Source organism: Spermophilus citellus (assembly GCF_964194105.1).
Source record: "Spermophilus citellus genome assembly, chromosome: 13".
NCBI lineage: Eukaryota > Metazoa > Chordata > Mammalia > Rodentia > Sciuridae > Spermophilus > Spermophilus citellus.
In genome coordinates this window covers 95634041-95646463 of record NC_138193.1, presented here as the reverse complement: position 1 = coordinate 95646463, position 12423 = coordinate 95634041, and the positions used below count along the sequence as shown (strand labels likewise).

Here is a 12423-nt window from a genome sequence, read left to right as displayed (position 1 = left end):
AAGAAAGAGTTTTGAAGAAACGTAAAATGACGTGGCTTGTATGTGTCCCCCAAGACACAGCCATGATTTTGGAGCATGAAGGAGCATGAAGGACCACGAAGGAAGCATGAGATTCTCTAGGGCTACTGGAAACAAGGAAGTCCTTCCCAATGCGTCACAGCAGCTCCTGCAGCTGCTTTCCCTCCCTGTCCTCAGGCCAGCTGCAGATGGGCCAGCTACCCACCCCCAGAGCAGGTCAGGCAGAGAGGTGCTCCCAGCAGGTTCCACTTTGGGACCATGCTAAGCCCTGCTCTGAGGAATCTGGCAGCACCATGGTCCATGCGTCAGAGGAGGAGACATTCAAGTCTCTTCCTAAGAACCCCAGGCTTTCTGATGCATGTGGTTGTGCAGGACAGAGAATGCAGCTGGCATTCTGCTCACCCCTTCACGTAGCCAGCAGCACCTCCTCCAGATGGACACACAGAAACAAGACAAGAAAACTGTCCTTTCTGAGTCCACCTGCCATCTGACCCCACCCTGGTGACCTGTCCCTTCAAGATTTACTTATCAAGCAGAGCCCACAGTAACTGAAGAGAGAAATGAGTGGCATAGTTCCAAAAGTTACAAAGGGCCATGAAGATCAGGCAGCAGAGAATGGAAAGCCAAGCCTGTTCCTGCTTTCTCCCTACCCAGGACCCTGGTCAGAGGGGCTGCAGGGTGCTCGAGAGAAGAATGTGAGTTAAATATGATTCTTGAAATTGCTTAGCCTCCAAGGTGATGAAGAGACTGTGGCTCCCACAGGCAGCGTCTCTTGTATTCTTGTACTCTCCTTAATGTCACCATTCAGACTCTTCAGATATGAGAACTGCAGCATGGATTCCCTCATCCACTTCCCAAATGTCTCTAAGCAGAAAGTGGCAAAGCGCACAAACAAGTTCCATGTCTGCCATAAACCCTGTCTCGCCACACTGCAGGCTCCAGAAGCTACTACTGGTAGCCTTGGTTTGATGATGGCTCCATGAAAGTTTGTTGGCTTAAAAGTAGCTGTTTAGCCAGGAGCAATGGTGCACACCTATAATCCCAGCCACTCAGAAGGCTAAGGCAGGAGGATGCCAAATTCAAGGCCAGCACAGGCAGCTTAGTAAGACCCTGTCTCAAAATAAAAAGGGTGGGGATGTAGCTTAGTGTTAGCATGCCCCTGTGCCCAATCCCCAGTGCCACCCCCCCACTCCTCAACACACCCACATAAGTGTTTAAAGAACTTAGACTTTCAGGGAAGAACCTTTAGAAAGAAAGTGTTGCCTTTCTATCTGCCCACTTAGCCAGGCCCTACTAAATGAGATTAATTTTAGCAATAGGATTTCTGTTTACTACACTCCAGGTTTCCCTTAAGCCTGTGAGTCAGGTCAGATAGAGCAACCATCTGGTACTCTCCCTGAGTGTGGCTTCCGCTAACCAGCGGATACGAGGGGAATGGCAGCATCACCAGACCAGCCTGGGGAAGCCTCTGTGAGTTCAGATTGTGTTCAGGGACACATCCAGGAACCAATGTCTGGGATCTCAGCTGGGCTTAGGATCTTGAGAAAGAGGTAAAAGACCTGAAAGTTTCAGGAGAACAGAATCCTGGAAAAGCTCCAGTCCCTACCTGACCCTATAACTATCCCTTGTCCTGGATCTGCTGAAGTAGACACATGCCGGTCCCCCAGCCAACCCTGGTACTACCCCAGTTGTCCCATCTGTACCTTTAACCAATTCAGCTTTGAGCCTCTCTATGAGTCAGGTCCTTGCTCAGCCATGAGAAGAAGATGATTGGCTGCATGTGCCAGGGCTTTGTGACCCGCTGGCAGGCTCCTCCAGCCCCTCAGAACCCTTCATCCCTGCTTTTACATATCGCCTCCATGCAACCCCAGAACAACCTGGATGTGTGAGCCAAGGGGGGAAAGGGTAGCAATTTTGCAGATTTTCCAAACAGGTGACTTCAGCCCCCCTGGGCCTGGGCTGGAAGGGGTAGCCCAGTGACAATGGGCATAGCCCCACCTCAGGAGCAGACACGTTTTGGCAGGCTTTGCAGAACTCTCTCCTCTGATCCCACAGCATCTGTTCTGGTTTCCCTGGCCGGTAAGATGACATCTACAGAGAAGACGTGGGAAATGTGGAACTGGGGAGGGATCGTGGTCAGAGATGCAGCTTTAAGAAGTCCAAATAGCTGTTCTAGATACAAGGGGCAGATAAAAGCACAATTTTATAGTGTGTCTCCCTTCTGGATTGGCCGTTCCATAGTCTCAGAGGCTCTAAGCTGACAGTGTGTCAGACACCTGCTTCTCAAACAAGTCCCCTTGGATTCTCACTGTATTCCCAGTGATGCTGAAAGCACTTAGCAAATGCTGCGTACCAGGCGCTGTGCTCAGTGCTTTGTATGCATGGCTCACTTAGTCCCCACAATAGCTCTATGATGTGGGAATTGTCACCGTCTCCATTTTATAGATGAAGAAACTGAGGCCTAAAATCAAACAGGACACAGTAGAGCCAGGAGTTGAACCTAAGTGGTCTGATGATGATCCAGACCTCTAAATGCACAGACATTTTGAAGCTGGCTGGTGGCATGCCAGCCACCACCTACAGTTCTGGAGTACCTATATGCCTTTGCTAGCCACACAGGGTGGAGGTGGTGACATGGGATCTGCAGGGGGTTCTCCAGGGCCCAACTAGAATAGGGCTAAACTTGGGGTAAAGAGAGCCCTAGAGAATTAGGGAAGTTTGAGGGGCCCTACATTGTCTTTAGGACGTATTTGTGGAAGATAGATTTTATAATTAGATCTAGGCTGCTGCTAAGATCATTCAATATTAGAATGTGAGATTTCAGAGTTATGCAAATTTTTTGACCATCTTTAAGATTTAGGAATAGAACTGCCTAAATAAGTGCCGCCTTGGTGTCTGGGAGGGAACTCTTCTGACTATGAAATATCAAGATTTGGTTTTTGATGACCATTTTCAAGCTCTCAGTCTACAGCAGCTCCCCTCTCACAGTGAGAACCATAGCAGCCTTTCCTTGCTGGTGACTACACCATAAGCCTGATGGTCCTAGCCCAGGAAGTGACTTAGCAAAGTCACCAGATTAAACCCCCTCAACTTCCGGTTTGCTCCATCTCCAGACCTACTAGCAGGAGTCATGTCCCTGTACAGCAGGCTTTTTTCAAAGTCAACATCTTACCTTGATCCTTAAATAGGGTTTCCAGCCAACCTGGAGGGTGTCATGCTATAACCCAGTCAGGAGCTCCTCCTACTCTTGATGGTCACCATGTACCATTGGTGAGAGTGGAAACATAGAGACAGGAGTGGAAGGCCCTGCTAGTGCAGCCTTTAAGACAGGGCCTGCCTGATCTTGGTAGTTCCCTACCATTCTTTCAGGGAGGTGAAGAGCTCTTGGTAACAAGTGTGGGGGTTTTGTTGTTTTTTGTTTTGTTTTGTTTTAGCAGGGGGCAAGGGTTGTTTTGTTTTGTTTTTTGGTACCAGAGATTGAACCCAGGGATGCTTAGCCACTGAGCCACTTTTAATTTTGAGACAGGGTCTTACTAAGTTGCTTAGAGCCTCATTAAGTTGCTGAGGCTGGTTTTGAACTTGCAATCCTCCTGCCTCAGCCTCCCAAGCCACCAAGATTACAGGCATGCGCCACTGCACCTGGCAACAAGTGTGTTTTTTCAGATACATGGGCAAGTGCTTTCTGTACCTCTGCCCAGCAACTGCCCTTATTTGAGTCCAGGCCCATGTCAATGCCCAATTCAAAAGGCCATCAGAATCTGGACCAGTTTATGAGTTCAACTTGTGGCTTTAGTTTAGTCCAGTCCAAAATATTAGAGCAGACTTCATACCCAGACCACTCCAGCTGGCCCAGCTCTGAGAGAACATGTGGACCAGGAAACGCAACTGGAGTTTGAGACTCAGTGCACTCAACCCCCTTCCCTGACACCACTGGGTCTTGGTAGAAACCAGCTTCTTCTCTGGGGAGCCAGATCAAAGTTAGGGGCTTTCCTTTTTCTAAATTGAGCTAGGGAAAGGGGTTTGGTGGATGTGGGAAGGGGTTAAAGGAGTCTTTGTTCAGGACCAGAGTGCCACCTGCTGGTCATGTTTAGTTCCATGCACAAGGCCAAACCCAGGAAAGAGAAACTAAAAGGGCACTGCCCTCCCTAGTGAGACAAGAGGTGAGGAAGCAGGAAGGCTGGTTTCTTCATAAAGCTCCAGAAAGTGTGACAGAGGGTCATTTTAGAGATCCTGGGGTGCCTTAGAAAAGTCTCTTGAGTCAAGATGGACCCCAACCAGGGCAGAAAGTAGCACCACCTGTGAGAGCAAACCTGAGCCAGTCCTGAGTCCAGACAATGGCTCTAGTCTTAGTACTAGCTGTCCCCCCTTCCCCCAAACCCTATGGGGGTGAAGCATGACTGACTAGTAGACCCTAAAGGGGTAGTCTCTTTCAGCTCCCTTCTTTCAGGCACTGTGGCCACTTTGGGACCCTAGATTCAGACTGATCAAAGGTGATCTATGCCCTCCCATCATCAAGCATTGACAAAACTGGGAGTTTCTGGCCAACCCAAGAAGACCTGAGCATTTTCCAAATAGCTATGTAGCTCTTGGTAACTCCTGATAGCAGGTTCTTCATCTGTGTTCTAAACTCCAGGGAAACTGGCGATTTTTCCTTGGTACCAAGAAGGAAGATGGCTAACACATACCTCTAGGGAGAGGGCAAAACGGCCCAGCATCCCCACCTATACCACTGCAACATAGGCCAGTAAATCCCAGCTAAGCCCATGTATCCAGTGAGGGCTGAGGTTCTAATGACTGGCTGTACATCAAAATTACCTGGAGTGTGAGCATAATATGTATATACCTATTATACATACACACATCTACACTAACATTTATTATACACATGTGCACACACACATTTGGGCTGCTTCTATCAAGGAGCCTTTGAGATGTATTCAATCCCAGAGAGCCCACACTCAGGTTGGAGTATCTTTGAGGCTCAAATAATTTCAGTCAAAATCCACAGCACAACCTTGGACTAGGACCACTGCCTCTGCTTTTCTTCAATAATCAAAGGTGCAGATTCTCCTACTGGTAATCCCAGCAACCTAGGAGGTTGAGGCAGGAGGATCAAAATTTCAGCAATGTAGCAATTTCAGTCCAGTTTCAGCAATGTAGCAAGACTCTGTCTGTCTTAAAATAAAAAATAAAAAATGGCTGGGGATGTAGTTCAGAAATAGACCAAGACCAACCTTGGGTTCAATCCCAAGTATGGAAAAATCATCATCATCATCAGAAGCAGCAGCAGCCTTTGAAACTTATACCCATTAAACAGAACAAAATCCCTAAAGGGGCTCAGGAATTCCTAGGACCACCCTAAGAACTCTCTAGTCCCCCAGAACCACCCCCAACCAGCTGAGACCCTCTGGGGCCTAGCAGAATGTCAGCCACAGCTGGTCCTGAATCATGCTGCCTTCAGAAGCCCAGGGACAAAAATGGCCCTGGGTCCTTCCAGAGAAATGAGTCTCTGAGTCTTGGAAAGCTTCCAGACATTCTGGACAGTTACCAGAATAGCCTATATCCACCGCACACAGGCCTGGCCAGCCTCTGCAGACCCACTGAAGACCTGGCAGAGTCTGACCACTCATACTTGGGACCATTCATAAAAACCTCACTCTGATCTGCACTCTCCCTCTGTCCTGACTTCCTGTAGCAAGCACCACACCTTGGGGCATTTGGTTCTATTCTCATGTGTGTCTCCCCAGTAAGATTTATAAACTCCTTGAAGATGGACGATCTTTTCAGTTCCTCACAGTTCATATGAAATAAATATGGAAATAAAATGCACTTTCCTTGACCCTCCCCATCCTGCCTCTTTCAAAGCATAGTGTCCTCATGCTCCCATCTGCTCCCACTACTGATTCTTTAGGTGAGTGCCCTGAGAGCTTGGCAGTGCACTCCTAACTCTCTACCATTCCCTTCCACCAAGACACGGTCCAAAGTTAAATGAAACAGCCTGTCCATTGAATAGCTCACACACAGGTGGAAAAAACAGAGACATGGTCGACGATTTTGAGAGAATCAGACAAATTCCACGAGGAGCTGTGATTCAAGTGCTATAGAGCCCCACAGGGCCTCAGAGGAAGTTTTCTGGAGAGGATGGAGAAGCCAAGTCCTACAGGTTGAGGGGAGGTGGGGGACTCAGGCCAGAAGCTGATGAAAGAGAAGACATGAGGACGTGTGTCACTCAACCCTTCAACAACATTACTGAACACCTTGCCTGTGACAGGAAGAAGAATCCCCATTTCTTCTCGGGAAGCGGTCATATAAACAGTTTTGGTGTGAGGTGAAGCTCAGGGTACAGGGCAGTGGGCTAAAAGCCATTGTGTAAGAGGAGCTTCAAATGCAGTCAAAATTACTCTGGGAAATCTCTGAAACTGCCAAGTCCTAAGTCTTTAGAAGCTCCCAGGACAATAATTTGTGTTTTTCTTGGCTTCAGAGTCCTGCCTGGCCTCTGTTTCTCTGGGCAATGAAATACAAGGCTTATTTTTAAAAGGAAGAATGACTAGAATAAATAAGAGGGTTTTCATCATGATTTTTATTCAAAAGAATTATATTAAGTTAAATGTACCTAGGTGGTTTCATGTGATAAATATGCTTACGGTTGAGAGGGAGTGTGAGGGGAGCAAGTCCAGAGGATGCCAAGCTGGGCCCCTTCTCTACAGCACGCTTCTCACACCTGACTGTGCCTGCAGGCCTTCTGGGTGTCTTGGTCCAAGGCAGATTCTGATTCAGGGGTCTGGGGTAGGGTGCAGGAGTTGGAGTTATAATAAGCAGATACCCATGTAGCCCCAGGGCTTTGGTCCAGGGACTGGGGAGCAGTGAATGAACAGACTCTGCAGTGGGAGCAGCACTGTGGACAGGGTGAGTGGGGAGTGGCCACCAGATTCTCACTGGGGGAATGAAGTGGGAGTTAAGGCTGGAGTGGTGGGGTTCATTTAGGAGTTGGATAAGTGGTAGAGAAGGGGTCACATTCAGCTGCTTACAGGGGACTGGGTTGCCTATGGGGAAGTGGGCTATGTGTATTCTTACTTCACAGAGATACTTTGTATATTACGCATAGGGGGAACTTCTTCACCCTAGAAAAATGAACTATCACAATTCTCAGAATACAAGGTCCTTTTGGTCTATGTTGTTTCTCCATTTCTGATAAAGACTTAGTTACAAGAAATGGTTCCCTCTTAACAGTGACAAACAGCAGACACTTGGCCTCTCTGGGGATGGGGATGGGGGATAGGGAAGCAGTCCACCTGATGACCAGAGGTGGGCGCCCCTACTCAGCTCCAGCTTGGTTGTGGTGCCAGAACACAGGCCCACAGTTGCCAAAAACCAGAAATCCCACATTGTTTGTGTGAAGCTTCCAACTTTAAAATATTGGACACTGGGCTGGGGGTGTGGCTCAAGCAGTAGCGCGCTCGCCTGGCATGCGTGCGGCCCAGGTTCAATCCTCAGCACCACATACAAACAAAGATGTTGTGTCCGCCGAAAACTAAAAAATAAATATTAAAATTCTCTCTCTCTCTCTCTCTCTCTCTCTCTCTCTCTCTCTCTTTAAAAAAAAAATATTGGACACTAACTCAAAATTGTTTCCAACACTGTGAGTACTAAAGAGTTCAAGCGGATGAGGTTGAAAAGGCCAACAGTGTCCTGTTTACAACTGTTGGCTAAAAGCGTTTGAAGCTAGGGTGTGGATGGCCAGGCCTACTTTTAGATGGATTCTGACCACAGCAGTGTCAGGGATGGATTGTGGGAGGGAGGAGCTGGAAGATAGAAGGCCTCTAAGGAGGCTCCTGGTAGCTTTGGCTAGAGAGAAGTCCCAGGGTGGGAACATCTAGGCATCTGGAGGAGGGAGGGTTGAGGCATGAGCAGATATGTACTGGAGGGAGAGTAGACTGGCTGGGGCAACCTGACAGGTTTCCAAATCAAGTGACTGGGGACCAGGGTGACATTCACCACAATAATAAATACAGGAACAGAAACATGCTTTAAGAGAAGGTTCTGGACAAGTGGAATTTAGGTGCCTCTGGGTTAGCCAATAGGTCATGGGAGTAGGGAGTCTGAAGTCAGAGGTAAAGCTTAATTAGCTTTCTAAAACACAGAATCTGGTGAGGTTACTATCACTTAATATCCCTCTGATGGCTTCCCTTTGACTAAATAGAAAATCCAGACTTCTCATCCTGGTAAACAAAGCCCTTCCAGATCTGTGTCTGCCAACCTCAATGTTCCACACCCCAACACAGAAACCTGCTCCCCAGGCCTGCTGAACAACTCTGAGTTCCAGGAATAAGCTGTGTCTTTGTTCTTGTTAGTCCTTAGGCCTGCAATACCTTTCTACCACATCCCTTTGTGTGTCTGGAAAATTCCTACTCCCGTCAGGTTCCAACATCTCTACTCTGAACCTTTAATGACCCTGCCAAGCAGAAGTGAGCACACCCTTGTTTGTGCCATTCTTGAATTTTTATGTGCTTCTTTTACTGCCCCATCTCTCCCTGCTGAAGGAATTTGCCCATCTAAACTCCTGGAAGACAGAGACCACATCTTAACTTTGTACCACATCCTAGCACAGATCTGGTGTATAGAAGACACTTGTTAAATGTTTAAGGAAAGTGCCCCTTCTCTAGGAGGGTGAACTGCAAAGCTGGTCTGAAGGCAGTGCGTTTTCTCATTTCCCCAGGGGGCATCCAGCTCCTCCTCTGTCTGCTGCTGAAGGACAGCATGAGGCCCCAGGTCTGACCTCACCTCTGTTCTTTCTTTGCAGCTGGGGTATGGCCGTCAATGTGTACTCCACATCTGTGACCAGTGAAAATCTGAGTCGCCATGATATGCTTGCATGGGTCAATGACTCCCTGCACCTCAACTATACCAAGATAGAACAGCTCTGTTCAGGTAGGAGGTGGGGATGGGGAGCAGCCCTGCTGCAGGGAAAGGAAGCCAGGGTGTGAAGGCAGAAGAGTACAGCAAATAAAGTTTCTTGTCATTAGTATGAAGAAGAGCTGTAGAGCCAAAGTAGTCACACTGCTTGAAGCTGAAGCCAGGAAACAAGCAGAAAAAGTGAAGAGGCAGAGAGGCGCCCATGGGGGGTTAAAAAACAGGCCACAGGTTAACAGCACAGGGTCAATGTAGCTGCTGTGGGTCCAGCTCTTAGCTCCTATACTGCTGGTGCAGCTCTAGGAACATCATTACATCTCTCAAGGTTTCATTTTTCTCATCTGTACAGTTGCAATCCCATCAACTATCTACCTAGGGTCACTGTTAGGATTGAGCCACATTTACACAGTGTTCAGAATGGTGGTGGCATACAGTATGCAGCAATAGTAACAAATAGGCATATTCTTAGAAAGCTGGGGGGAAATTGGCTGTGTCTAACTGGTAAGTAGTATGATTGGCCTCACCCCATGACAAGGAGAGAGATGAGGGTCCAGGTCAGGGGAGTAGACCAGCACAGGGCCTGTGGGGGTGAGAGAGCAGCTGAAGGGGAGCAGCTGGGACCTGCCTCAGTCAGCCGTGCCTCTCCACAGGGGCAGCCTACTGCCAGTTCATGGACATGCTCTTCCCTGGCTGTGTGCACTTGAGGAAGGTCAAGTTCCAGGCCAAACTAGAACATGAATACATCCACAACTTCAAGGTGCTGCAAGCAGCTTTCAAGAAGATGGGTGTTGACAAAGTAGGTGCCTGCCACTCTGGGGCCCTGAGGAGCTATGTACCCAGGGAAGAAGATGGCCCACCAGCTGGAGTGATAGGCTGCTTGGGTCACTCCAGTGTGTGTGTGTGTGTGTGTTCACTCCCTCCTCCACCCAACTCTCCAAAGGAAATGCTTCCCCAGCCCAAAGCACAGTGAGACCCACCACCACTTGCCATCCCTTTCTCCTCCACAGACCCCACACCCCTAAATACTCAGGCACTGTATACCACTCCTGTTGTGTGTCTCTGGAGGGCTGCAGAAATCTCCTTGCTCACTTTCCCACCTCAATAGTCCCAGGGCTGTGGGTCTTGAGCTTTCAGCTCACGTGCAGGCAGCAGAACCAAGAGACATCCATACACAGTCCTTCCTGAGCCGATGGGAGAAGGATGGCTTCTGGATCACTGGCCGGCCTGCCAGCCTGCCTGTCTGTTCTGGTGCCATGGGAGGGGGGCAGGTGGAGAAGGTGGGCAATGCTGCAGCCCAGGGCTGGCTTTCCTGAGAGCAGCGGTCCTCTCACAGAGGAAGGCGGCCCTGCGCAGCAGGCGGCTAAAGTGCTCTGCTTATGTGGTCTATTTCAGATCATTCCTGTAGAAAAATTAGTGAAAGGAAAATTCCAAGATAATTTTGAGTTTATTCAGTGGTTTAAGAAATTCTTTGACGCAAACTATGATGGAAAGGATTACAACCCTCTGCTGGCGCGGCAGGGCCAGGACGTAGCACCACCTCCTAACCCAGGTGATCAGATCTTCAACAAATCCAAGAAACTCATTGGCACAGCAGGTAACGTGCCCGAGCTGGGGGAGGGAGTTTGGGGGGCCAGGCCGGCAGGACTCAACAGCCAGGAGTGCCCCCAGGGCCGCCGGCCTGGCCTTACCAGCCTGGAGGAGACTGTTATCACGGAGTTCAGATGGCGCCGCCTGCTGCCTGCTTGTTGGGAATCTCAGGAAGGGGTGAGAGGGCTCCAAAACCCACTCTGAAAGCCACCTGCACCAGCACAGTGGCATCTGAGGCCCAGGGGACTTTGTTTCTTATCCTAGCATGAGCTAACTTGTTTGCCTTCAAGATCACAGGCAGCAAAGTGGCATGATTTCTCTGTCCAAGTTCATTAGGCCAAGGTCTTATACCAGCACCATAGTCCCTTCCTGTCCCTGCCCTTTGTATACCCAGGGGCAGAAGTTTGCCAAGCTGGATCCTATCTCCCCCCCATTCCAAGGCCCTTAGCGCAAAGTCCTCAAGAGATGAATCTCTAGAATGAGCCTTTGTCTGGGTGCTAAAGGGGCAGGGGAAGAAGCAATGGGGCCTTTGGGGGGACAGCAAGGTTGGGAAGGAAGAGAGAGGAGCAGCCCTAGCCTACATCTGACCCGTCATAGCAGAGCCGCCTCCTCTGTTTGCGCTGCTGTCCCGCCTGGGCCTGTCCCCACTCACCTGCTTGCTTTGCATTAGAAGCAGCCGCTCTATCTAGGGAGGTGAAGTGGCTAGAAAGCAAGTGGCCATAGCATGCAGGCTATGCTGGGAGGAGCTGGGGTCCCTGCCCAGCTGTGTGGCTAGAGGGTCCAGCCCAGCAGAGGGCAACAGAGCCCATCCTAAGACAGGGACCCAGGAGGTGTGGGACAGGTTTCACAGGGAGGGTGGCTTTGGGCTAGTTGCTTGTGTTAGGGGAAACCCTGAGCCAACTGCTTTCTCTTGGGTTCCTGCTGTCAGTTTAAGAGGGCCCTGAACTCTCCCAGCTCCACTTCTCTGATTCACAGCCCCAGCACATCAGTCCTCCCTCAGGCCAGCTCTCTTTGTGCCCTGACTTCTCATACCTTCCTTTAGTTCCCTGTGGTCCCTGCTCTCCCAGGCTTGTCAAAGGGCTGCCTAGCTGCTGTAGTGTCATGTGTGGCCGAGGCTCGAAGCCTAGATGTAGATGCCCTTCCTGAGTGGGGTGTGTCTGCCTGTCGCATGGGTCTGCCCCCGCAGTCCTCACATCTCGCTGTCTTGTGCCACGTGAACTATGGGCTCCTGTGGCTACATCTGACTCTTTTCCTCTGGGCAGTTCCACAGAGGACATCCCCCACAGGCCCCAAGAACATGCAGACCTCTGGTCGACTGAGCAATGTGGCCCCACCCTGCATCCTCCGGAAGAATCCCCCATCAGCCCGAAATGGTGGCCATGAGACTGATGCCCAAATTCTTGAACTCAACCAACAGGTAAGTGGTATGGGAAAGGGTAGCTGAGATAGCCCTGGTACAAAGGACAAGACATTGGGCATCAGAAGGTCAAGAGGGGGTGGGCAGGGCAGGGACTCTAGCTTGAACACCACCTTCCACCTGAGCAGCTCCTGGACTTGAAGTTGACAGTGGACGGGCTGGAAAAGGAGCGAGACTTCTACTTCAGCAAACTGCGTGACATCGAGCTCATCTGCCAGGAACACGAGAGTGAAAACAGCCCTGTCATTTCAGGCATCATTGGCATTCTGTATGCCACTGAGGTGAGTGCTCTTTCGCCTACTACTGGCCCAGGCCTGTGGGCCACCCTAAGACCAGAAGCATGGTAGAACCAGAAGGGACGTTGGAGAACATTTACTAATAAGGAGAGAGATGAAGTCACTAGCCCAGAGTCGCATACAGCCAGTAGCAGGAAAAGCAGGACTATAATTCGGGGCTTCTGGGTGCTCTGCCCCATCTCCTACGCCACCATA

The 12423-nt window shown here is 49.8% G+C and overlaps 1 protein-coding gene across 2 annotated transcripts in view; it reads left to right on the top strand.

Moving 5' to 3' along the window:
* The window catches only part of MAPRE3 (microtubule associated protein RP/EB family member 3), a 53653-nt gene that overhangs the window by 40246 nt on the left and 984 nt on the right, over window positions 1-12423 (top strand). The window contains exons 2-6 of one of the 2 annotated variants that reach the window (XM_081264100.1): window positions 8819-8946; window positions 9579-9724; window positions 10321-10477; window positions 11778-11932; window positions 12061-12213. In XM_081264100.1, the coding sequence (XP_081120226.1) occupies window positions 8826-8946; window positions 9579-9724; window positions 10321-10477; window positions 11778-11932; window positions 12061-12213 (732 nt within the window). In that variant the 5' untranslated portion in view covers window positions 8819-8825. Of the gene's footprint in view, window positions 1-8818; window positions 8947-9578; window positions 9725-10320; window positions 10523-11777; window positions 11933-12060; window positions 12214-12423 lie in introns of both variants that reach the window. The other variant, XM_081264099.1, reaches the window with a different exon arrangement.